The following is a 27367-nucleotide window of genomic DNA, read 5'->3' as shown; positions in this document are numbered from 1 at the left end:
CTCTTCCACTTGAGCCATGCCCCAGTCCTTTTTGCTTTCAGTTTGTTTTTCCAATGTGGTCTTGGGCTTTTGCTCAGGCCAGCCTCAAACTGTTATCCTTCTACCTCTACTTCTAACCTGAGTAGCTGAGACTAAGGCATGCACTACCATGCCCAGCCCGTACATCTGTTTTTTTTTTTTTTTTTGGGTGGTACTGAGGCTTGATCAGGCCCTATACCGTGAGCCACTCCACCAGCCCTTTTTTGTGAAGAGTTTTTTCAAGATAGGGTCTCACAGAACAATTTGCCCAGACTGGCTTCGAACAACTATCCTCCTGATCTGTGCCTCCTGAACAGCTAGGATTACAGGCATAAGCCACCGATGCCCAGCTTTTTTTTTTTTTTTTTTCTAAGAGGAGAGGGTTGGTTATATGAATGTGTTCTTCTATGAATGAACTCTCTCCGGAATAATATAATACAAGAAATTGGCAGTGTCAGTGGGTTATATGGTGGGAGACTACCTTTCTTTGGTATGCCCTTTTATACTGCTTGAATTTTTTCTATAGTCAGATATTAAATTTAACTTACTAAAGACAAATGGGCCAAAATGGAAGGGAGATAGGAAAGAAGTCTTACTTGAATTTTTTCTTAAATTCTTTCAGTTCTTTGCCCTCTTAGTGTATAGGTAGGAAACATTTAACCCATTATATGTTGGAAAACCAAGTTGTCATCAAATTGTATTATAGTAAAAACAGATAAGCTACATAAAAGCAATTTCATTTTAAAACTTTCCAACTTTTTGCCAGCAGGGCATGGTGGTACACACCTCTAATCTTAGCACTCAGAGGCTGAGCTACATAGCAAGACCCTGTCTCACAAAAACAAAAACAACAACAAAAACCTTTTTGCTCATTAGCTAATGAGAATGGGAACACTTGTTGAATACTTGCTTTGTGTTCATGAAAAAAGTAGTGCATGTGCATTTTGTGTCATTATTATTATGTATCTCTTACAACCCTATGCAGTATTTAATACTATATATACAGATAAAAAAAAACAGCTCAAAGAAGAAATATAAACAAGATACAAGGCTACCAGGGTGCTTGAATTTATAAAAAATGGGATCATGATCTATCTGTCTACTAAATTATGTAGGCTCATCTGAGATAGCACAAAGCTTACTTTCTGATGTTGATATCATCATTCACTTCATAGGTACCGATGGGCCTTTATTCCAGAAGCCTCAGATGATTCGGGTCTGGAAGTCAGAAGGCAAGGCATACATCAACGAGAATTTAAACCTTATGTGGTACGACTAGCAAAACTTCTTCGGAAAAGGGCAAAGGTATTAAATTCTTGTTTTGTTTTGTCACATTATGCTACTACCTTGTTGCATTAGTGAGTCGTTTATTAAATACTTCATGGGAAACTAAGGACACTGTTGAAATATTTTGAAAACAAGTTTCCAATTTTAAGGATTAATTTCCATAACCTAATATTCATGAAATTTTAATACATTATATGCATTTTAAATGAATATTTGATTATCATTTATTTTTTTAAAAAAAGGAAGTCTTTTGATTATTAACATTATCTTAAAATATTTTCTCCTCAAAAAAGAGTAAAAACCTTGGAAACATGCAGGTAAGTACTTAGCACTTTAGCCCTAAAAGATTTTCATGTCAAAAACTTAAGAATTTTACACAAGCACAATATTTATCTTCATGCCATGATGAGAAACATGAAGATGTGAGCTAACTAGAAAAATGTAGTACTACGAGGGATTTGAAGAATAAGCTTGTCAGATTGGTTTCAACAAGGAATAATCAGTAGATGAAAAGATACATTTTTTAATTTTAATAAATTTAACTGGGGACTGGATATGGTGGCTCATACCTGTAATCCCACCTACTTGGGATTGGCGGATCCTGGTTCAAGGCTAGCCTGGGCAAAAAATTATCAAGATCCCATCTCAACAAATAAGCCAGGCATGCTGGTGCATGTTTGTAATCCCATTAAGTGGGAGGCATAAGTAGGAGGATCACCATCTGAGACCTGCCCCAGGCAAAAAGATGAGACCCTATCTAAAAAACAACTAAAGCAAAAAAGAGCTGAGGGTGTAGTTCAAGTAGTAGAGTGCCTGGTTAGCAAGTGTGTGGCCCTGAGTTCAAACCCAAGTACTGCCTATATAAATAAGTAAATAGGAACGTTTTATCAAAATTGAATTCACTAGACCTCCCAGAATAATAAAGGGAATAATCACTAGCATTCATTCTCTTTATGCATATGATGTAAAATGCACATGGTAAAAATTTTCCAAGTCAGTGTTTTTTCTCTTTTTTTCTATTATGTCCTAAAGACAGAGATATATACTGTTCTTTCCTACAGTTCTTATTGTTAATATTGTTTCATTTTATTAGAGTTCAAGAATCCCCATCCCCACCCCCTCTAGCCTGCAGTTTTGAAAATGCTGCTGAAAATTAACAGGTCTCTATTAGAAAGGTGAAGGGGACCAGGCATGGTGGCATGCACCTGTGACCCCATCCAGGTAGGAGGCTTGTGGTCCCAGGCCAGCCCCTATGCAAAACACAACTAAAGCAAAAGCCTTAGGCATGGTTCAAATAAGAGAGTGGCTGCCTAGCAAGTGTGAGGCTCTGAGTTCAAAATCCCAGTACTGCCATGAAAAAGAAAATAAAGGTAAAGGGATTCAAGATACAAAGCATCTACATAGAACAATTCCTCAAGGTGAAAAGTAGGCATTTACTTCAAATATATACCATAAATAAGGTATAAGAAGATAAAAACTTATAAAATGTTTATATCATTTAAATACTTTATCTTTCAGTATGCAGCAGGCTTATTATATATCTTTGTCCCTAACAGAAGAGTAATGAAATTGACATATTCATCTTTGGGCCTTTTGTCATCTTTCTTTTGTTATTTTTTTTGTCATCTTTTCTTTTGCATTCCAGAATTTTCAAATTCATGTTGTATAATCTGGGGGTCTAGATTGTTTTGTGAGACCTAGTTTGCATTGTGTGCTTCGACTGCTCCGAAATGTTCTAGCCTTGTAGATTGTCCTAGTCAAGCAGCAACCCTTACACTGGATTCCATGTACTGTAGAAATGGGAAGAAAATTTTTAAATAGGAGCTTCTACTCAAAGGGCATGAGGAATTTGATTTAAAATCCCAGTCACTTCTTGAGATGCGGATGAAAGGTGGATCCAGAGTTTAACAGCAGGTTACTTTCATCAATACAGAGTTTAGAAAAATAACCATGACAAATCAAGTAGCAGTGTGATTACATATCAGGTACATGTAGCCCTTTGTTTTTCCTGTGTCTTACATGTAGTGAGTGAGATAGTTATTAACATCCCCCCCAATCTAAAAAACTTGTCCCACAGATTAAGACAGCTTTTCTGATTGGAAAGCATCTTTCCATCCAAATACTTTTAAACAAGGTCTTCATGGCCAACCATACTTTTCACTGGAACAAAGGCTGTGAGTTCTCTTTCCTTCCACAGGACAAGGAGGAAGACTTTAAGACAGTGATTTTGGAGGGATTGGAGATGGCCAAGCATCAGGTGAGGGTGGTTGATTGATGCTTGTATAGCAGCAAAATCTAGACCACATATTGAGACACAAATCCAGGTCTGGATTTCAGCAAATATAAAAGAGGTAAATAGGAAAGACTGGTAAAGTCAAATGAGAAATCATTTGTATGGAAACATGTTTGATTCTAATGTTGAGAATAATGTGTAGTTCTGATGAACAACAGCAGAAACCCTGAAGCAAATGTGCTCTTTTTGGTCAAGAGGTTAGTGAAAAACCCATCACTGCAACATGACACCATAGTTCTCTTACATTTGGATATTAGCTTTATTGAGGGTGCAAGTCTAGTACTCATTTTCCTTTGGGAAAAATTCATCTCTTTACATCCTCTGCTGACCACTAAATTGCAGTTTGATGTAAGGGAAGAGAGGCAGTACAGTCAGACAGTAATGAAGTAATGGCAGTCAGTGATGTGGAAGCCAGTCACAGGACTCTCTAACGTTACAGCCACTGTCACTGAGAGACTGGGAGATGTGTTTGTATGTCCTGCAATCTAGATTAGAGGTTAAGTAATTGCTAAGAAATAAACCAAGTGATAGCTAGGTTTTTCCATTGGTGTTTTTTGAGTGGTGAAGGGGACAGGTAAACTAATAGGTGATCTTTTGTTTGCTTGTGGAGTCTTTTGTTTTAACATATCTATTTTCCTTAGGATTTTACTTTAAAATAAGCAAATAGAGCTAGAGATGTAAGTCACTGTTAGAGCACAAAACTTAGAATTTGATCCCCAGGACCACAAAAATAAGCAAAGCAATCTTGAGGTCACACTAGGAAATTGGTGATACGACAAAAGTGTCTCAGCAACATATCCTCTTACAAGGAAAACTCCACTTGTGAATGAGTTTGATAGACTTAATTCTTCTTCCTGTGTCTATTTTTTCCCCTTGTTTTACCTAGTTCATTGTTTTTTCATTATCTTTGTTAAATCTGTGATTTTGCCCAAATTTAAATATCTTCATTCATCTCTTTCTGTAGTGTAGTTTATTTGGCTATACTAGAGAAGCTATTTGTGTAGTTTAATTGGCTTCTTGGGAGAAAAAAAAAGAAACCACCTTTTTTTTTGGTTTGGTTTTTGAGACAGGGACTTGCTGTGTTGTCCAGGCTAGGCTTGAACTCATGATTTTTTTGCTCAAGCCTCCCACGTGCCAGGATTATGACTTGCACAACCACATGTTTCTTTTTGTTGGGTTTTTTTTTTTTTTGAGACAAGGTTTCATTATGTAGCCTTGAATTCATGATCCTCCTGACTCAGCCTCCCAAAAGTTTGGGATGATAGCTTAAAGCTTTCTCTTTTTTTGTGGTGGTGTTAGAGATGGAACCAAAGCCTTGTGTGATAAGCAAGCACTCCACCACTTAAGCCATGTCCCCAGTCCAAAGTAGTATGTTAATATAGAAATTCCTGATGTTTATATTTTAGTTTTTATATGACTTTCACTTGACTTCCCTACTGCAAGACAGATAGGATAGGCTATGAGAAATCAACACAGTAAGTAAATGGCAGAGTGGACATTAAGACAGTTCCTTTGACTTAAGGGGAGAGAGAAGCTGGACCTTATTACTTAGCACAGTCTAGACCTGAGGGTTTCTTTCCTTTTTTTGTGCTACAATACTGACAGTAATTATTCACTTTTTGGATCCTACTACCATCTTATAGCAAGATTAGGTCATTTAGTTAAAAGGAAATTGATTTACCAATGATGAAGTATATAAAACTTTCTCTTCTTCATTTTCTTTTGTAATCACTTTGTGTCCCCATCCTTGGTTATATTTCTGAGAGCCCAGAAATTAGATTTTTGAGTATATGCAAAGCACAAAATCAACTTTTTATTTTTGATTCTATCCCTGTCCAATATCATTTCTGCTAACTGAACTTGTGCATTCTAGTTGGAAAATATTTCAAAAGAGGTATTAGAACCCTCTATCTAAAATTAGCATGTGGCACTAAAAGGCCAAGTCTGAAATGACATTCATCACTTGTCTTCATTTCTCAACTCTTGTCCTTTTAAATTTTCTAGACTACATCGTCTGTTAATTACACTCTTCTCCCCCACCCCTTCTTTATTTCCTGCAGAAAAATCCAGAGGAAGACAACTCAGGGAGAACACTGGGCTGGGAACCAGGACACTTGTTGCTTACCATCTGCACCGTGCGCAGTATGGAACAGCTCCTGCCATTCTTCAATGTTCTCAGCCAAGTCTTCAACAGCAAAGTCACAAGCCGTTATGGAGGACACTCAGGGAGCCCCATCCTCTACTCAAGCACCTTCTCTAATAAGGACATGAAACTGGAAAACCATAAACCATTTTCCAGCAGAGCCAGGCAAAAAATAGAAGAAATGGTAGAAAAAGATTTTCTGGAAGGGGTGATAAAAACTTGACCACCACCTGTGGTTCCATTTAGCTTAAATGTAATTATTTAAAACAAACACACTGCTCTGAGTTGTATAGTTTTATTTTCTTTTTTGTATGTAACAAAACACACTTCAGGTTGTATTTAATTTAAATATTTGTAAATAAGAGCTAATGTCTGAATGTGGCCAGAATCAAGTTTAAATATTGGCTCACTGATTATGGTGCCTATGAGAGATCTATATATCCATATATAGCCCATTGTTTTATTGTCCTAAGTTGTCTTGAATCTGCAAAATACACACTGCACATTTTTTGATACTGGTTTTGGTCTTTAATTTGGATTAGTTGGGGATTTTCTCCTTTCCATTGTTAACAATGTTCTGGTGTCAGTATGGTGTCACTTTGCAATCAAAGGCTTGGTCACTTACTAGGTGTAAGTCTTCTACATCCCTCACTAACAGCAGTGAAATATAACTGAAGCCTGGACCATGTATCCTCACAAGTACAACACCTCCACTTCAGTGCCCAAGAGGGATGGACAGCCTCACTGTTGTTCTCACCTCAGTTCCTGTTGGAGCTAAATAGGCAAGTAGTCATCTCTGAAGATCTACCATAGAAAAGTTGGTTATACAGTCTTCTCCACCCTCCCCAAATATATCAAGAATGGCGAATCTGGGTTAGGTAATGGGAAACAAAGACATCACAAGGAATTGGTAATAAAATTTAATTTTCCAGCATCCTGCATAAATTGTTCCCGCAAACCCTGGAGAAGTAATGATTGATTGAATCACATGTAAGCTTCTTAACAAGTGTAAGGCTTACCTATTTCTAAAGAATTATTCTGGTAGTGTTTAGGAAAAACAGATGTACAAACAATCCACTAACGTGCACTGTAAACACTATGATTACAGATATCTTAGTGCTGCCATGACTGTGACAGTGTCTATAGTTTTTAGAAAATCCAGTTTCTCAGTATATAAAAATTATCTTCAGAAACTTGGTTGAGGTCTTTCTCCGATTCCTCCAGCCAGCTGAAATACTGCCAAGCTCACTTCATGTGCAAGGCTATCTGCACTTTCCTGAAAATCACATTAAAGGAGATTAGATGAGAGAGACACAGCATCTACTATGTCACTTGCAAGCTGTAGGGGAGGGTGCTTCCTGATGTTGTTTCATGGAGGTTTTCAAATGGAAAGGCCAAGACTTTCAAATAAATTTAAAGTGAGTCAAATTCTTCTAAACAAGGTAAGTTTCCAATACATCAGTTCAGGTTATAAAATTATCCCCAAACTCAATAAAAACAAATCCCCTAAAGGTCACATTTTGCCTAAGAGTAACTCTTGGACTTCATTTGCCCTATTTCTTCCATCAGAGAGATTCATTCATGATATTTGGAGACGGTCTACCTTGCTTAATACACTGGCTCTCTTTCCTTCTGAGTCACTACTCAATCCAGTGTACTTTGCCCTGGCTATAAGAAGCACTTTTATCAAGCAGTTAAGATAACAAGCAAGATGAAGCATATATGGAGGGCAAATTAAGGAAATGCAAACCACAGGTTTCTGACCAAATAGCAGAGGCACAGAGTATGGCTGTCACTTAAAGGAAATATTTTTAAAAGAAATCTCAAAGCCCAGAAATAACATTAGAATGTGCCAAACTAAGAATTCAGTAGCTATTCCTGCCATAGTTAGAATGACACAAAAGAAAAATATGTGGGGAAATTTTAACTACTATTCATCACAATAATTTTGAGTCTTAATATATTGATCCTAAAATGCTCTATTAACAAATCTCAAAGACCTACTTCTTGTCAGAGTAAGATTCCAAACAATATTAAAATAGTTTTCTCTCTTCTAATGTTCCTCCCATGTGTTGGTAGACTCTCACTGCACATTCTTTCAGTAGAACTCTCCCCACTTACTTGTGAGTCTGCTTCTGCGTATACTCGGACGACATCTTCTGTACCAGAGGGCCGGACAAAAGCTCGGGAGCGCTTGTACTTCTTCACCAGGTCATTGATTGCCTCCTGTAGTCCAGGCGGTGTAAGTGCTTGTCTTTCAGCATCCGTGGTGCTAATAACTCTCCTGTCTGCAACCTAAGCACAAGCACTCCACATTTACTATTTTATATTACGCTCCCCTTCAGAAGCCTAACCTGCTCACATGCGTCTAATCAAAGCAGTATGGATCTTTTATGTGATACAGCTTATTGTATCACAAAGTACAACACTGAGATAGTGAAGGGCCAAGGTTATTAATCTCAACATTTGTGTAACTTTTCTAAAGAATTACCTTTAGCCAAACAAGACATTTCCACACACTTCTCAGAATTACCATTAAAATAATGGCCAGTAAATACTGACATAAAATTCCATATCATACCATGGATCTGTGTAGTTATTGATGAAATAACTAGGTATTTTTTAATAGGATAATTGGCAAGCTATTAAAAGGGGGCTATGATAAGAATCTCCTAAATATGCTAAAACCTAATCTGAACCATCAGCAGCCCTTTCTGTGAACTCTAGCTGAACTCTAATTGTATTTCAACAAATTCTACTAAAGAATATATAGACTGGCATAAACCTATATACAAATCTAATAGCAATTTATCTGAAATGCCTTTAGAAATCTCTCTCTTTAAGCCCAGATTCTACTTCTCAGCACCTAGCATCAAGAAGTACTTTTCAAGCATGGCATTGTATACCTGTAATCCCAGTACCCAGGATGATCATGAGTTCGAAGTCCGCCTGGGCTACATGCTTCAAAATAATTCAGGGCGGTGGGTAGGGGGAGGGGGCAGTAACAGAGAATATATAGGGCAGTAGCAGAGATCTGTTGAAGCTGGGTACATAAGGGCTTACAATTTTGTTTTTGGGCTTTCCATAATAAAATCTTCTTTTAAAGATTGATGCAGAGTCACACATACCATTTATAGTAAAATTGGAAAGCAAAGACTTCTCAAATAATAAAATAGATAAAAACAATCACATAATAACTCTGAAGTGTTTTACTTAAAACAGTAAAGAAACAGTTTTATATAGTGAGATTTGGAATAAGAGTTAATGTTCAGAAAGGTTATCTGAAGATCTCTCCCACACCTTAACTTTGAGTTGTCTGTTTGGAAGATCTGTGTAGAGAGCATCCCACTGCTGCACAGTCAGGCCCTTCAGAGCCAGGATCGCTTCAATCACTAGCATGTCAGAAATAGCGTCACCAGCTGTCTGTAAGACAGGGAGACAAAACAGAAGAAGTCACCTTTAAACAAATTCTGGATATGAATGTTTCCATCTTAGAAAACTGGGCATAGTACCCTGTGCTGCTCCTTTCCCCACAGGGAGCATTCTTAACTGGAGTGTGGATAAACAAATACAAATGATGAGATAAACATATCCGTGTTACCCAAAGAACATTCAAACTCATGAGAAACTTGCCTTTTATTCTGCTCCTCATCTACAAATGAGATTAGACTGTATAACTAAAGAGCCCAACATTCTATGACACAAACTTTTCACTGTAACTAGATCTCGTTTGAGGGACCATGCTGACGGAAGGCATCATCGTTAAAATAAGAAAGTTTTGGTTTAAGATACGCCTGAAATTGGATCCACACTACTAGCATTCGTTTGTTCATTTGTAAAATTGCAAATTGTAATAACCACTCTCCCTGTCTTATGCAAGGATAACAGAACAAGGTATGTAAAGTGCCCACATGTACAAGACACTCAAATACTAGCTCCATTGCCTTTCCCCATCTTCATCATTGCTCTTCCACAGCCACACACCTCCCCAAACTCAACTGTCTCACCCACCTGTGTCCTTCATTATACTGAATTTCCTCAAGAAGGCTGGCTTAAATGAAAATTAGCAACACATATCCATATTCAGCAACTGAATCCTGATTCTCTAGGAGAAAGCTACTCAATATACCTAAAAATTTGCATCATAAACTGTAGGTAGAAGAAAGCACATAAAAAATGTTCTATCTCTATTTCAAGTGTAAATCCCACCATATACACCACTGCTGCCAGGACTTCTCTAGTGTAATTTGTATACATCCTCTGTCCTGTCTGTCTTCTGGATACTGTAAAGAAAACTATGAGTTTGCCACCCATCAGTTCTGACCTGGTTAAACAAGTCAATGATGTTTTCAAGCATCTTTGCAGCTTTTCCTTTCTTATCTTCTAATTCTCTTGCTAGTTGTTTAATCTTCACTTCAACAGCTTTGCTAAACAATGCCTGCAGTGAAAGGACATGAAATCAATCACAAAACACCATCCAGGCCCAGTCAGTACGAGCATGCTAGCTAACTACTTTTCACTCGGTGAATCTGGAGGAATAGAATAAAGATGGCAGCCTCATAATGTATTAATACAAGGTCAAACCAGAACCCAAAGGTATTGAGAAAAAATTAAGGATTATTAAACAGCTGATTAAAAAGACACCACCTTCACAAAAGGTGAATACACAAGTTCATTCCGTTCCCCCACACGCCAGCCAAGTCAGTTGTGTGCAGCCATATTACTTAAACCTGGCTTGAAGGACAAAGCACCAGGATACATCAGGAAGTGGACTCATCTCAGTATGGCCTACAGTGTCATGGATACATATCACCACAGACATCATGCTCCCCGAGATTCTGTCACTCTGAAGTGCTTATCCATCCTTTAAGTCCTCAGGAACCCCACACTGAGAAGGAAGGATGTGCTATGCTCAACTTGATGAAATATATGTGTGTGTTGGTAAAATAAGATGCAGGCTGGTTGCTTCTCTTTGTAAATGAAGTTTTATTGAGGAGACATACCTGTTCATTTTCACTGTATGAGCAGATTCAAGCAGTTCCAACAGATTTATTACGGCCTGTAAAGCCTAAAATATTTACTACCTGCCCTTTATAAAGCCATTTAGCAACCTCTGCATTAAGTCACTGAAGTTATACTTTAACTGCATTTTGTAAGCACGTATTTTTTCTCCTTACATTTATGGTCTCCAGAAGCCAACTATGAGTTAATGAAGAAAATGATTTGGCCTAGACTCAAATTTTCTGTTGGGCCACCTCAAATCCATTCATGAAATGAGATGATGTATAAAGACATAAGACACATAATTTACATATATACTGAGAAGATTTTATTTAGAATTAAGAGTTGATGTAATCTTGGTTAGAGGACTACAAATCTGCAACACACCTTTTACAACACTCTAAATTATTTTTTAAGTTGTGCTGGGTTTTTTGGTTGTGAAAGTTGAATTTTTCTGTTACCTTCATTTTCATCTTGTGGTTTGTCTATTTTAATAAATGGCCTTACATTAAAAATTGAAAAGAAATATATACCACCAATTTAGGAATTGTTGCCTTTTCTGTCATTAAACTCGGGTACAAATTGGCATCAGTAAAGACGATAGAACCAGAACTACTATCGTGGTCATACTTCCCTGAGCATTTTTCTGTGTTTTCTGTGCTTTCCTTTGATTAAATGTTTTATCTGTGATTTCTTTAGTTAACATTTTCTTGGGTGAACTTGAGTATACAACTAATTTTCATTAATTGATTGGATTCTCTTATAACATTAAAGTTTATATAAAGTTTTACACTGATTTTAAAAAAAAATTCAGAACCTTATGAATCTAAAAACCTCTTAAATATACACATTAAAATGGTGAATTTTCTGTGCCATAAAAAATCTGATTATTACTAGTTCTTTAACCTCAATTATCAGTTTCTCATCACTTTTCACTATAGCTACAGACTTTTTCCTTCCCCTTCTTATATGGCCAGTGGAAAGAAAATGTGTGAGCAATGTACTTATAAGGAAATGAAGAACTGCACATTTAAAAAAATTATTAAAAGAACAAATTAGTATACCTCTTCCCATTCAAAGAAGGATCATGATAATCTAAAAGAGAACCACAGTTTTATGATGTAACATATAACCATATTTATATGTTAAGCAAATAATTTTATTACCACTAGTTTTCATCTCAACAAAATAGAATATAACCCATTACTACACAGTAGTAAAAAAAAGTGCCAGCTAAGACCAGTTGTGATCTTTAAGAGAACTTACTGTGCCATGTCCGTTTGCTTCAAAATAAACTCCAATGTCAAATTCTTGAGCCTTATGGTGCAAATGTTTGACACCAGTTTTAGTGCAGTAAACAGGTACCTGTAATGCACACATTTAAAAAAACAACAGCAGTTATACTTACCCCAGTGATACAACCAGGAACAAAACTTGAGCTTAGTCTGGTGAGGAAGATTAGGGATTAAAATACAAAATGGTATCACTATGGGGAGTAAAGACACTGTGGTTGCTCATAGCCAAGGGAAAAGCAAAGAGAGGGTCTTTAATTTTTAAATGAGGGTCTTTAAAAAGACAATGGATGACTCCAGGTAGAGGCATGACCTGATCTATTTTTAGAAAAAAGTTATTTTAACTACAGTATGAAGAATGTCTTCCTGGAGAGATGCATATGTTTTCTGTAAAGGGTCAGAGAGGATTTTGAGCTATGCATGCCATATAGTCTCTGTCCCAATTTCTCAGTGCAGTTTTGCTAAAGCAGTACAGACCATATGTAAACAAATAGGCAGCTTCTATTCCAATAAAACCTTATTTACAATCAGTGGCAAGCTGGATTTGGTCTCAGGCCATTGTATGCCAACTCCTGGTTTACAAGCTTGGGAAAAGGGAGGGACTGATTCTGTTTCTAGGAATAATCCCAGTAAAATTACCGAGGTTGTATGAGCAACAGTGGATAGGTATGTCAAGGATGCATCTAAGATTTAAGAATGGTTAAGGAAAAACTGATAGAAGTAAAACTTGAAAGAGACAACAAGCAGGATCAGCATTTGACTGGAATTCGGAGACCTCAAGAATTGCAAGATCTAGGAATATTTAATCCAAAAGAAAATGAACTGAGAAGTAATGGTTTCTGATGTATATTTGGTTTTTAAAACAGGGTATTTTACCTATAAGAAATTTTTAAGACAGAAAGTAGGAATTAAAATGTTTTAGTCATGCACTGCATGCATGCAGTGGACCCATAAGATTATGTTGCCTGTTGGCACTGTAGCCGTCTTGGTTTGTATTAAGTATGCTCTGTGGTCACACAATGACAAAATCTCCTAATGACAGTGACGCATTTCTCAGAATGTACCCTCCTTCATCATTATGGACTAACCTAAGTGCTGAGAATCCACGGAAAGGCAGGTTGGAGATGACTCCCTTGTGTAAATTCACTGCACTAATATATTTAAATTAGGTCACAAACTAGCAGCCTCCATGACATTTTGTTTTGCCCACCCACTATTTTTCTTAAATGCATGAAATTCACATGAAAATGCAGATTTCTGCTTCTCCTGAAGAACCTAAGAGGACATCAGCTGGCCTGGACATGCTTCCTAGTCCTTAATCACCTCCTATATTCATTCACTTTACCTACCCAGATCCAGCAGGAATTTCACAATGGTTACATAAAAGTTGGAAAAATATTACATTAGCTAGTGAGAAAAAGGGTAAACGCAAACGGCTTCCAGTTTTGTCCATGAACTCTAATGCTTAGAGATGTAGGGTGGTCCTCTGGCAGATGCTGGGGAAATAAAATCTACCAACCCAGAAACTCTGCCCACAAAAGAAGTGTAAGGAAACAGTTTTATTAAGCCAGACTGATATGAGCATTACAGACAAGCTGCTAAAGGGATTGCAACAATCTAAAAAAATCTCCCCTCCCTTCTTTGTATAGCCAAGCAGGTACAGCACACTTCATAATACTCAACATAAAAGATGACTGGTGACAAAGATTCTCTCCTTGGCAAACTCTGGCCAAACACAATTAGACACCCTCTTTGGCCATGTCTTCCAAAAGCCCAATTTTAATAAGAATCCTTTACCCTGATTCTGATCACCCTCCCTATCTGGTCAAAGTCCTCATCCTCCACTATCTCCCCTGCCCGCCAGGAGCGTCCGATCACCCCAGCCTGCCTTCATCAAGAATACTGTGTAGCCAAAGATCAGTTTAATCAAAACATCCCCTCTTACCCTGATGTTTCTTCTGAGTAACAGTCCATCTACTGACCACTTCTACCTCTCCACACACACTCTCCTCAGCTATGAAATCCCTACTTTTCCCTGCTTTATGCAAAACTCCATCACAGCAGTACTTGTATCTATCACAACAGTTGAAAAAAAATTTTCCATGCCACTTTAAAAAGTGTAATGAGCAATATTTTCTTTAATATTTGTCCTCAAATAAGAGGACTTAACACATATTTTACTCTAAATTTACCTGGTGATTGATATGACCAGCTGTGCTAGCTAACTGGCTTTATTTAAAGGAAAAGGAAAATTTTTCCATGACAGGCAGATAATTTCAAGTTGTTGCCAGACATCTGAGTTAAACTCTGATGAAGCTGACACTTAGGGTGCTATCTTCCTTAATGGTTATATTTGAAAGAGGTATCTCCAGTCCTTTAAGAAAACTATTCCTGCACTGGCAGAGTGGCTCAAGCAGTAGACCACCTGCCTATCAAGCGTGAGGCCCTGAGTTCAAACTCCTGGGGAAAAAAAAATTCCTCAGTTTTAAAACTTGCTTGTGTGGCCTTTTAAAGTTTATCATTTATTATAAAAGAGCAGAGAAAGAATTCAAATGTTTTCAAAGCTAAAAGAAATGCTCTAAGATAAGCAGCCCATGATGAGCTGCTTCCATGGCTTTGTGGTAAGTCAGCACACCATGAGGGACAGAGAGCATGTGGTAGAGGGAGGCTGTTAGCTCCTGGCCAGTCCCTCCCTTTAGCATCAGGGATAATTTTATTCTTGTTTTGACTTCTATTTATCCTCACATGGACCACAGCTCAGCTTCATGCACTAGTGTGTTCAATTTTAGAAGGACAGTATTTTCTTCACAGAAATATCTTATAAGCAAGAAACTACCAGAAGATAAAAATGACTGAATACCTTCATAACTTCCTCAAGGTACTGCGTTGAGCTTCCATTTGCATATGCAGTTTGTACCACGCAAAGATTCAAGCTTTCTCCAATCTAGAGGAAAACAACAACACTTGCCATCAAGCCAACATTAAGAGTTCTAAAAGACAACAAAATTGTCAGCTAATTCATCTGTGCCTTAGTTCACACAACAAAAGACATATTAAAAATAAACAGAAAAAAACCCTAAAATACAAAGAAACCTCTTACAATTGTTTCAAGTGGGGTGGGGAGAGGGAAGGTGGGGGGACTGGTGAGGGGGCAATGAAACTAATGTACAATATAAGCCTAATCAGAATGCCCCCTGCATAATGAGTTGTAATTTTTTTAATTAAGAAACTAAAATATTTTAACATTCTTTTAACTGGGAATTCTCTTTATAGAAACTTGCAATCTCTGATCTTTATCTCCTTAATTTTTTAATAAAAGTTAATGCGCTCTTAAAATATACCTTTTGCAAATTATAATAATTTCCGATTACAACTTAAAGCCAGACTGAAAGAGATTTACAAAACGGAGGGGACTCTCACATTACTAAGATTATCATAATTATAAGAATAAATAAATATAAAAAATAAAAATATTTATTTTTATAAACGATATTGATATTTTGTCTTATACTTTGTATGTCATCTTAGTTTGTATTAAGTATGCTCTATGTTTACGCAATGATAAAATCACCTAATGACACAGTAACACATTTCTCAGAATGTACCCCCACCTATGATATTTTGTCTTACAACTTGGGCATAACATGGAATGATGGAACTCTAGTTTCTAATGTGTCAATTATGAAGAAACCAAAATTTCATAAAGCTTCAAATCATAAACCTAGTAAAAGGAACAAAAGACTACTGGCAGCTTCCAAAACCAATGCCCCACTGTTGAAATCACTGGAACTGCCAATTCTTTTTGTATTTTCTAGCCAGAACCATACGAATGTCACATAAATTGTGCCCCTGAGACAACAAATGACTCTCTGATACAGAAAGACTACTTCACTAGTAAGTCTGGCCCCCCACCATACCTCCAACAGAAGCTCTTTAAGAAAACTGCTAATCAACGTTGCTATCTTGTCTCCATCTATGAGATGAAAGTGACCATCTGCATCACAGTAGTAATACACGATTCTGTCTGCATCTCCATCAAAGGAACAGCATCTTTCATTGAACTTCACTTCCATCCCTAACACAAAGGATGGTATAAAATGCAGTTTAGTTTAAGAAATGGGAATAAAACTTGATCTAAAGTTGTACCTAGGGAATATTTTATAGCACGTTCTCTAAAAAAATTTTAAAAGATGTTTAAAATTTTCCTTCCAAATAAAAACCAATGTCCTAATCTTCAAGTAGTGTCCAGTTTTGACAGGGCAAATTAGTTCAAAGCAAACCAAAAAAGGAGCATTCAAAATCTAATGATGCTGAGATCTGCTATAACACTAAAATAAAATTTTATAAGATAGTTGGTTTGGCTAGACGGTTTTCCCATATAGTTGTTTGCAAGTGATAGGGATTTTTTTTTAATGTAATTTATCTGATATTGTACCATCCTTTATGTATAAAAAATAATCAGGAATAGATGAAGTATGTGTTTTAACTGTAATAGAAGATATTTTTATTTGCTCACAGAACCAATAACAAGAAACACTGGTGATTAAAATCAAAGAATTAATCTGTGAGGGATCAATAGCTGGTGAAATTTGCATAAAGTTTTTGAAACCTCAGCAATTATTCCATTTAATTTATTAGAAAATCTGGTTATTCCATAGCCAAAATGAGGCAATGCAGCTTCGGGAAGGTGAGGGCTAGGTTTTGCTCACACTGCAGTCCCAATGCCAATGCAGGAGAGTAAATGAGTGACATAGAAGTGAAGTTTACAGAGTAAGTGTCAAAATAAGCAATTCAAGGAAAAGAGGTTGAAATTGGCTATTGTAGAGAGGCAGAACTACATGAAGAAATATGACAACTACAAGAAGTCTCAAGTTCTAGAAAGCATGTCCTACTTAAATGGGTGGCAGAGGACGAATGATGTGTGAATAGTTGTCTTGTGATTTTGGTAAAGAGAGAATAGGGATTCCAGTATTTAAGAATCACAGAATTTTTAAACAGAGGCAACTAATGCCATTAAACACACCAAACACACAGCTGACCAAACAAGACACCTCTGCAAGCCACCTTTGACTTCTAGCCTAATAATTTAGGATCTGTACTGCAGATAAATCGAGGATACCTCTTTACTACGACAACCTAAAGGACAGTCCTCCTAAGCTGCCCACTGTGGAAAACACTGCTTCCTTTTCACAGTACAGCTAGTACAGATAAGACAATGCTGCTTACTACTGCTACCTTTCTCAAGTGTGGTCACCAAACAGGCACCATCAAGAGAGACTGGGAATTCGATAAAAGCACCAATTTCTAGCCTAAGTGAATTCTAACAAATCAGAAACAGGTAGGGAGAGGGTAGAAATCTATGATCTGTGTGCTAACAAGGCAACTCTGATGGAGAGCCACTGCACTCCAATTTTCTAACTGCTTTCTTCACCAGATTTCCTACAGACTGAGCAGGGTATGACTTGCAGGCAGAAGGAGCAGATCATTTTTGAATGGAGTGTGAGGATTTCTAAATGTCTCCAAACAGCAGAGCCAGGTTCAGCTGCACAGTTCTTAACTTACCTGGCCACCTCAGCTTGTAAGTGAGATTGGCTCAAAGAGTTGTAGAAACAAATGTTTACAGTACTTGTAACTACGTACCCTGTGGAGGCTTCTGATGACTTTTCACAAAGTCAGCCCCGCATAAGTGGTTGAGCTTTCCTTTAGTCCCATCGTTGAACAGCTGAACTGACAGTCCTTGTGAGAAGTAGCGCTCCATTTCTTTTAGCTTCAGGGCCCCTATGCCATTTGCACAGTCAACTTTAATGCACCTACTTTCATCTCCACTGCAGGAAGCCTTCAAAGCAAAAAGACATGGGAAAAAACTTCAAGTTAAAAAAAGTAAAAGTGAAATATAAGTATACATATGTATATATGTAATATCTTGTTATTTCGGTTTACTCATGTGATATAACCCAGATAACAAATGTACATACAGTCAGATGAAAATTGTAAGACACCAAATAAAATTTAAAAACACCTTGACCACTGAAATACTTATATTGAACTTATGGAAATAAAACTTCATTAGAATTTAGCCTCAAGTAATATCCTTTAAAAATATTATACTCTGTATTTCATGACAGCCATTCAAATGTGAGAATGAGAATATCAATGAGTGAACAATATCACGTATCATTCCCTTAATAGCATACAATATCACCAAGCATATTTGGGGAATTTTTGTTTCGATTTTTTTTTATTTGTTTGGTTTTAATTAAAACCCAAAAGAAAAGTTCTATGAGAATACTAGATCAAATGAATCGCTCCTCTCAAATTTCTCTAAGTTTAACAAGCCAAATGCCTAAAAGAAAATCTTTCTCAACAGTATTTTATCAAGCAGTAGGCCACCAATATTCACACTACAACCAAATTCACCTCAATAAATACTCATGATAGCCATAGCAAAATCACCACCATACCACCATGTTCCTCTGAAATGATCTCAGAATCCTTGCCAAGTAAACACTGACATTCAGTTAGAGTATTCACAGATCAGAACCTTGGGGAACCCCAAAGAGAAATACAGAAAAGGCCAATCTTAGGGAAAGGAAGAAGGAGGCAGTGACAAACCATCTAAGAGAAGTTGGTACTTTATCCACTTGTTTAAATTTGAACCATATTCAAGAGATGTGTCACCTGTTTGGTAAGTTCCACAAAAGCCTTAGAGAGTTTCTGGCAGTAGCCTTCTATGGTTGCCTTTCCATACTGGCCACTGGTATTTCGACAGCATACCATGTAGTGCAGCTGAGGTGTTGTTAACAAGCCATAATCTGACAGAAATACAAAAATAATTCATCACATTTCTTAATAAACAACAAAAAGTTAACATGCATGCATTTGTCAAGGTGGATGAAATAGGCATCTCAGAAAACAGAAAAGCACTAACTTTCAAACTGTCCAGATGCACATCATCAACTGATATCCTTACAACTAATTACATGGTACACATTCAACTCTAAAAGAACTGTGGATCGCTGTTAGGAAAAAAAATCATTTAGAATTGACAAGTAACAACCTAAATAAAAATAATTACTATTTCCAGTGACATTATAAACTGCTTCTGATAAGCAATCCTGAAAACCACCAAAAAGCTAGATAAGAGAAAAATCTCGTTTGAAAAAGAATTTCAGAACTAACAAGTTTCCAAGGAATCGTCAAGGCAAAATCCATGTGAAGGCAGGTACTCCAGGACCCAAGCCGAGGGACGCAATATGCTTTGAGGGCAGTCCTCTAAAGCTGAAGTGGAGCAACAGCTTTCAGTGCAAACACAACCATGCCGGTCTAAGATGGGGAACCCTACAGGAGACCAGGCCTTCATGAAGTTTACCGCCCCCATCGTCTACATGCTCATTACAAGGTGAGCCACTCTAAGTCCCCACTCCCAGGACAGTGTCTTATCAGTGAGCAGAGAAGAGGGGAAACTCCTCCATCAAGAGCATCACTACAAGCCCCAGTGCATATCACCACAGTAGTACAAAAGAATCCTGTCATGAATGAATTTAAAATAGACCCAGGCAAGCAGTGCCCCCAAGGACCAGGCACAGTAAACACTGAACTTTCCAGAGGAATATATCTTCATCATGAAGCTTAAAAATTCCCAGAAATCATTCTCCAAGTTAAAAACAATCAGCTGCCAGCCAAACACACAAGAAAAGCACCAGGAGCAAGAAACAAGAAAAACGGATGGCAGTGTCTACTGCTGCATCTCTGTCCATGTACTAGAGACACGAATGACGAGTTTGGACTGGGGACAGAAGGAGCCATTTCAAGCTCTTGAGCCCTATAGTTATACAACAGAAAGGGTATTTCACAAAGAAAACGTCGGCCATGGCATAGGATTTCACAGGAAGAGGGAGGACTGCTCAGAAAAGTGGAGCTTAGATGAGTTAAATAAAAATGCTTAAAGAGAGGAAACCATGATTCCAAAAGACAGGCTGAGGAGGAAACAAGAGGACTTTTGTGACTAATATTAAAATTACTATTTATTAAATGACCATGACATATACACAATAAAAAGTATCGTCTACTGACTGATCAGCCTAGAAACTTAAAAGTCAAATTTTTTTATAGCTTTTAACACATCACAAAATCCTTTCAATTCAATATGAATTTCAAATTTGTCCATTTCTCATGGTTTCATCATTCTTGCACAAACTACTACATGAGCAAGAGTGGTCTAGCTGGTCTCCTTTCCTTCCTTACAACTTTCCTTTTCTTTTTCTATACAATAGCTAGTGACTAGCTTAAAATGAGAATGTCATCATGTTATTCTTGTGCATAAAATCCCTAGACAGGGTCCTGCTGCATTCGGAGCACAACCCAAATCCTGCCATGACCTCTGAGTCTAGGATAATTTGGCCCTGCAGTTTCCCCAATCTTATCATCTCTAGCTTTCCTCAACCTCCCTGTGTTACAACCACATTAACATTTTCGGAGACACACCCAGCTAAAGGGAGAAATGATGGTTAAATAACAAATCACTCAAGTTTTTCTAGACTAAAAACCAGAGGAATGATGAGTCTAGCAACAGAATGGAATGGCAAAAAAGTCAGGCACTCTGGGATGGAGAAAGAAGGTGCAGGCAGTGAGTCCAGCTTTGCAGGCCACCTACATGAGGACAGTGTTTGACAGTGTTCAGGCCAGCCTGTCAGTGGGTCAGGAAAAGTACTTGGTGAGACACAACCAACATTTATGAATTTGTTTTAATGAAACAGATGAATGTGTGTCATGGGTATGTGCTGTTTACTGAAACTATTATTTCAGTTATACACACAAACACTTCAGGATACAAAAAATGGGTATCTTACCAGGGGTTGTGACACACAGTGAAATAGACTACTGAAGGGTTATACAGAGCAGGCAATCAAAAAATGTTTGATAAGGCCAGGCCCAGTGGGTCACACCTCTAATCCCAGCTATTCAGGAGGCACAGATGAGGAGGACTGAGATTTAAGGCTAGCCCAGGCAAAATGTGAGACCCCACCTCAACAAACAAGCAGAGTGTGGTGGTTCACACATATAATACCAATCACGCAGGAGGCATAGATAGACAAAAAAGAACTGAGGGTGTGGCTCAAGTGGTAGAACACCAGCCGAGCAAGCACAAGGCTCTGAGTTCCAAACTCCACTACCACCAGCCCCCCCAAAAGTTCAACAAATTAATAAATGAATGAATAATGGTTACTGAGGCTATGCAGGAGAGGTGATCATTCAGAAATCTCACAGAATGAAAGGGAGAACTAAAAAGCCAGTATCAAAAGAAACAGAAGAAGAACAGCAGAGAAGACCAATAAGGAAGGTGACCAAGCAAGCAGAAGCTCAAAGAAAGCAATATCATCAGTGCAGAAAGCTACCAAGACATCCTCTGTAATAAAAACTTTGAAATATGACTCCCTAAAAGTTATTTTCAGGTCACAGAGCACTTTGGGTGTCTAACAAAAGCTATTTCTCTTCTCCCTACGAAGTACTTGTGCAGGCAATAGCATGCAACGTGACAGGGTCACAGGGTCCCTGCAGCTTAACCAGACAGTCCTCAGGCCCTGAGCTCCAGCTTAGGGATCCCTACTTTATATCACCCACCACAGCTGGCCATCAGCATTCCCTGGGCGACTGGCCTGCAGCAGGATAAGGGATGACTAGAGGAAGAGCATGCAGAAGGTAGGCAGACCTGCAGGAAGGGCCAGGTTAACTGAGAAGAGATCACAGCAGGAGCCAGAGAGGAAGTATCAAAGCTGAGGCAGGACTTACTGTCTAACGAGAAAGACCTGATACTACCAAGTGTTTACCTAAAACAGTGGAGTCACTGCCTTCACAACAGATGGGACCTACTTGACAAAAGGAACTGGGCCTCCATTTTGCTGCACCCAATCTCTTATTTGATAAAACGGAAACACCTGTCAAAACTTAAAACCACGATTACACGTAGACCAGAGATTTCTCATTAGTCAATAACAAGTAACAGCTGATTCCATAGCTATTAGAGGGAATACCTAAAATTGACAAATGCTCCCCAAAATGGAGTTTTTTGGGTACCTTCGAAGATTTAGATATCAGGAAACTCAGCCCTAAGTGAAAAGGAAATTGTGCTAGATCAGTGCTTCCTACTTATCATCTACTCTATTGTCTTATCCCATAGGTAAAAACAAATGCCTGCCCAGGAAAAATCTGGAAGATTTAAAAAATTATCATTTTAAATCCAGGACTTTTCAAATTTTTATTGTCCATCCGTATTTTCAAACTTCAAGAATGTATTACTTTAATAATTTTTAAAAAGTTTATTTGAAGATTAATTTCCAATTCAGAATAGCTACATACCATAGAATTGACCTCCTAAAATAGTCACACCGTCTATTACAGATTGTGAGAGCTTCTCACTGCTGGGCCTAGGAAAGAAAAGAAAAAAAATAATATATCCTATCTTGAAATCAACAGATGCTGGTTCTGAGAGCAAATGCAGAAATACTTGCTACCAGTATTGTATCTGTCTGAATTGAAAGTTACCAACTCTGAGGAAAAGACACAGGTAAATTATAAGAATCTTTTACATTTGATTTCTTGGAAAGTTTTGGCTTTTAAATAAATTTTTAAAAATAGATATAAATGATATCCTAACTAGATCATATACAAACACCTTTCCTAATCTGACTATAGCAATATGTATGCTAACTAGTAACAGCACCAATACTGAATGCAATGTGTGTAATAGTGTTAACCACCAATGACATAGAACCTATTTTTTTATTTTATAGTCAGAACAAATTATCTACCTGAAAATTACACAGATTATATAACAACCTTATAGAAAAAGGTGTAATATTTAAATTAGGAGGTGAAAGTCAAAACTGTGGGTGAATAATTTACTTCAGGACATAAACCACTTAGCTATTTCTGCTACATATTAACGAAGAATCAGTGGTATTTGCAAAACTCTCAGGTAACACAATAAAGGGTGAAAAAGTCCAAGCCAGTAGGAGAATGAGGATATATTTCTGTTTTGAAAGAATGTCTAGATAAAACCAGATCTTGTGTAAAATAGGATGCCATGGCTGCAAGTACACTTTTAATCTAATATTTTACAAAAAGAAGCATTTTTGTTAGGGAAGGTGAAGGCTGTCGAATGTGACAACTATGTAGAAAATGTAAATTACTGACTTCCACTGAACTACAGAATTAGGAAATGATATAAATATCTAAACCAATGATAACACTGATTGTAAAGAAAATCTCTAAAGGTAATGTGTTAAAATCATGTATTCTGACTCTGTAGGGGAAAAAAATAAATCTATAGAAGAGACACATTTATTAGGCATTTTGCATACATTATCTAATTCTAACACAATACTGTGATGTGCCTTGTCATCGTTTTATAGATGAAGAAATGGAAACTCTAAAGGACAAGTAACCTCAAATTATGTCAGAGTTAGAGCAGGGGACCAAACCAGAGCTGGACTCCAAACCCGGGCTGTAGTCATGACTGAACTCCTTGGTGCTACTGAAAAGCCCATGTAAGGGAGATGCCACTCAGACAGCTCCACTTAATTCTTGCCAGTTGTCACAGTTATGAGAACAGATGAGATTGCTTATACTGCAATCCAAAACTCTGATCATCACCTCGTATCTCTACCAATAACTACAAAAGCATCTTGGTGCAGATCCACGGCTTCTTTCTCGCTGATGTCAACAAGCACTGTCTGCATATCTTGTTCCTCAGCATTTGCCAAACAGGTAGCATGTTCCTCCCAGGAAGGGGCCAACATTTCACCCAAAGGATCAACCAATTTCACACCATTGTCTTCCTTAAAAGAAAAAAGAATGGTAAGCCATCTACCACATATCATGAAGATGAATGAGCAGAGGAAGAACTCTTGCAGGGTCCCCCCCAGTATTGATGGCGGAGAGGCTTCACCAGTTACGACTAATACTGCCAGGCACTGGCACGTGTTTCACACACTTCACCTCCTTAACCCCTCATGACACAATGGCAATGTAATCAGTATCCCTGTTATTACTTGACTCAGAGAAATTGAGATTTAGAGAGGTTAGGTAATTTGCTTCTAGTAATATGGCTAATAAGTGTCAGTGCTGACAATTAAAACATCAAGTCAATCTGCCTCTTAAACCTAACAACCATGATGCCACCTAATTTTTTTTTTAAACTATCATCTGTGCATCTCTATCCATTAACTGACTAGGGCACAAGGGGAGCAGGAGGAGGATAGTAGACGCTCTTCTCACTAGGACTCTGTACTCCAAGATCATAAAGCAAAGTTCAGAGTGAGTGTCAACTGAGAAAAATAGCTCAGAACTGTTCTGGAACTAGCAATAAATGTGGGGTTCTTCCTACAAGTCAGTAATCAATTGCTATGACTTAATCAGATATTTACACATTTATAGTGATCACACATTTAAAGGCTAGGTAAATACTGTCCTCATTTGGGGGTGGAGAGGAACTTACAATCCATCTCTAACCTACATAGCCTCTACTTACTGCTGATTTAGCTACCAAGACAAAACTTTTATGCCCAACCAGAAGCATGTTATTCAAGCTACACACTAGTAGACTACAGGTAATTGAAAATAAAATATTTAAAATGTGTCAAAAAACTAGCCGTGATATAGAAACAATCTCTGTCCATTGACAGATGAATGTATTAAAGAATATGTGATGCACAATACAGTATTATTCAGCATTAAAAAAGGAAATCCTGCTGTGGCGGTAACATGGATGAACCCAGAGAACATGCTGCTAAGTGAAACAAGCCAGGCAGAGAAAGACAAATACCGCATTAATGCTTGCTACATGGAATCTGAAAAAGGTGACCTCATTTCAACAGCAGAATGGTGCTTAAGAGAGGATGGGATGTAAGGCAGCAGGAAGCTGTTGGTCAAAGGGTACAGACTTGTAGTTCTGACTCAGTTCTGGGATCTAACTACAGCACGGTGTCTATAGTTAATAGTAAGGCATTCTATACTTCAAAACTGTAAAGAATAGATCTTGTTTTCTGACTACAAAGAAAAGGTAACTATGTAAAAGTGATGAATATGTTAATTAGCTTCATTGTAGTGATCATTTCACAATGTATACACATATCAAAACATGACGCTGTATAACATATACAATTTTTGTCACTTATACCTCAATACAGCTTAGAAATTAAAAATTAATTGTGCCAAAACGAATACTTGTACTAAATCTTAATTGTCCTGAAGACTCACACCTTATTAACATTCTGCCCAAAGCTCACTTGGAAGAACATTCTGTTATTTCTCCAATACAGACACTCTCTGAGACTATGTTTAGTCTCATTTCATTCTCTCCACACCCTCCAAAGAGTTTTGAGCTAAATGGCAATTCTCCTAAGAAAGAATTGTTTCAAATCCAAAGGCGCATATGAATGAGAAGGCACATTCTTGGAATTAGAATTTATACCTGGGTTCAAACTGCTCAGACACCAAGGTTGGCTTTGTAAACCATGGTATTTTTCCACCAGAGCCCTGAACACATTACCTCAGGATTGTGAGATGCTGTGACCATGACTCCTATGGTGGATTTTGTCTGCTTTGATCTCAGGACAGCTAATAATCCCATTCGAAACATGATATGATCAAGATGTTCTGCCTTTGATCGAAATCCAGCTGTCCCATATTGAAGAGTAAGTCCACTGGGCTTGGCATGTAAAGCTGAGTGCTTTGTGATTGCACCCAAATCCATGTCTACAGAATGAAGAAATATTTTTCAGGCATAAGAAATCTTTCAAGGAACACTGGTTTCAAAAACTGCCACCCCAACCTAGCAGCCTGAACCTCTCCAAAGAACCATGTGTGAGAGAGCAAAGAACAGTAAACTTAAGTCACCAGAGCGTGAATTACTAGAAGTTCCTACCCAAATTGTCCTGTCCATTCCATGTCCAATTCCGGGCAGAAATTGGCTTGCCCCTGATTCAGCTCCCATTTTGCCTGTAGGAGTGTTTATTCCAGAATGAACTTAAAATTGTCTACTCTTAAGTAAAATGAAAATTTCACACCTAGATGCAGAGAGTTTTACGAGATCAAAATTCATCTCATTTTACAAAAGGAAAATCTTAAACTTGGGCCCCAATTAAATAACCTAAATGTATGTGTGGAACTGGTGAGAGACCCGAGAGACCAAGGCCTGAGGTCAGGTTCTCAGGTGGACTACCTACCCCAAAATATCTCAAATCTGGGAGGTTCTTTTGCTATTCCTCCCAAAGGAAAAGCCAACAGCAATACGAGTTTCCTCTCCAAGACTGCCCAGCTTCCCTAATACACCTTGCAGGGGATTGTCTGGTTTTTCATAAGGAGAATCAGGGCAACCCTCTAAATCAACGTTTGAAACTAGCCACATTTTCTTCTAAATAATGTTTTAACCTTTAATTTTAAAAGGCAAACATGGGCCCTCAGCCCACTAACACCTCTTTCCTCTAGCATGGTTTTAAACCTCAGTCAGTGCACTCTAAGAGGCCCACAGACCGACTATGCACTTCCTGGGTCAGTTCATTCCCAACTAGCCCAGAAGTGAGGAGTGACTCCACGGCGACCAGCCACACCCTCTTGTCTTAATGTCTTTCACTGCTGCATTGACCAAAAAAAAAGAAACGGGGAAAAATATTTGCTTTCGTCCACTTGGTAAAAGCTGGATTCCACAAGCTAAATTTAACTAGCTCCGGCCAAAGTAATCAAATCTCTTTCACAAGAAGTGATATATTTTTGTAAAAAGTGACCAGTCCGCAATCCGTCATTACTCATAAGGGCGTGAACCCACTCCTGTTCCATCCAGAATTCGGGCGGGGGACTCTAACCTCGTCCCACCCTTTAATGCGTTTTAGGACCTAGGACTACTTTGAATGGCGACGCGAACGCTCCTACTAAGAGTGTATTTCCAAGTCCCAACAGTGTCCATTCAATCTTATGCCCCCAGCTCTGGGATCTGCCCCGCGAGGTCCCCGCACAGGAAGGACTGGAGCCCGGTCCCCGCGCTCCCGGGGCGCAGGACCAGTCAGTCCCCAGCCTCCCCGTTGGCCCTCGGGTCAGGCCAAGAACTCCGCCCGCCAGCTCCCCCGAGCCCGTGGCGCGGCGACGTCGCCCCCAGGCCACCTCACCTCTGCCAGGTCACTGCGCGGCTCCTGCTCCGTGTCTAGAAGCTCCCTCCGCGCGGCCGCCGCCCCCACCCTCGAGCGCAGGGAACCCGCGGACGTGGCCTTTCAGGGCTTCCGGCCCAACGCCACGCCCCTCAGCCAATCGCAGCGGGGGAGGGTCCCCTGGCCCCGCCCA

At 38.4% G+C, this 27367-nt stretch overlaps 2 protein-coding genes across 8 annotated transcripts in view; one reads left to right on the top strand and one right to left on the bottom strand.

Moving 5' to 3' along the window:
• Positions 1–6256, top strand: part of Dop1a (DOP1 leucine zipper like protein A) — a 96243-nt gene extending 89987 nt beyond the window's left edge. For 5 of the 7 annotated variants that reach the window (XM_074078839.1, XM_074078847.1, XM_074078828.1 and 2 more), the window contains 3 exons: positions 1194–1323; positions 3503–3562; positions 5659–6256. In XM_074078839.1, the coding sequence (XP_073934940.1) occupies positions 1194–1323; positions 3503–3562; positions 5659–5964 (496 nt within the window). In that variant the 3' untranslated portion in view covers positions 5965–6256. The remainder of the gene's footprint in view (positions 1–1193; positions 1324–3502; positions 3563–5658) is intronic. The other 2 variants (XM_074078870.1, XM_074078854.1) reach the window with 1 other exon arrangement.
• Positions 6257–6646: 390 nt separating this feature from the next.
• Positions 6647–27336, bottom strand: Pgm3 (phosphoglucomutase 3). Its single transcript, XM_074078890.1, has 13 exons — positions 27196–27336; positions 25584–25789; positions 23687–23871; positions 22391–22458; positions 18713–18846; positions 17675–17870; positions 15952–16109; positions 14895–14978; positions 12009–12107; positions 10066–10179; positions 9042–9164; positions 7863–8036; positions 6647–7017 (listed from the first exon to the last, which is right to left on the bottom strand). The coding sequence occupies exons 2-13, from the start codon at positions 25785–25787 to the stop codon at positions 6928–6930; spliced, it is 1629 nt and encodes a 542-aa protein (XP_073934991.1). The 5' UTR covers positions 25788–25789; positions 27196–27336; the 3' UTR covers positions 6647–6927.
• Between the last annotated feature and the right edge of the window lie 31 nt (positions 27337–27367).

The sequence above is a fragment of the Castor canadensis genome, chromosome 1, assembly GCF_047511655.1.
Source record: "Castor canadensis chromosome 1, mCasCan1.hap1v2, whole genome shotgun sequence".
Taxonomy (NCBI): domain Eukaryota; kingdom Metazoa; phylum Chordata; class Mammalia; order Rodentia; family Castoridae; genus Castor; species Castor canadensis.
The sequence above is the reverse complement of the archived record's forward strand: the minus strand, read 5'-3'. Positions and strand labels throughout refer to the sequence as shown.

What these genes read in the sequence shown, in the direction of transcription:
- Pgm3 (XM_074078890.1), bottom strand. Translation starts at nt 25,787, where the DNA reads ATGGATTTGGGTGCAATCACAAAGCACTCAGCTTTACATGCCAAGCCC. An exon ending in TTTAGGAGGTCAATTCTATG is followed by an intron (nt 18,847 to 22,390) that starts GTATGTAGCTAT and finishes TATTTCTGTCAG; the next exon opens with ATTATGGCTTGTTAACAACA. An exon ending in TCATTGACTTGTTTAACCAG is followed by an intron (nt 9,165 to 10,065) that starts GTCAGAACTGAT and finishes CCTGTCTTACAG; the next exon opens with ACAGCTGGTGACGCTATTTC.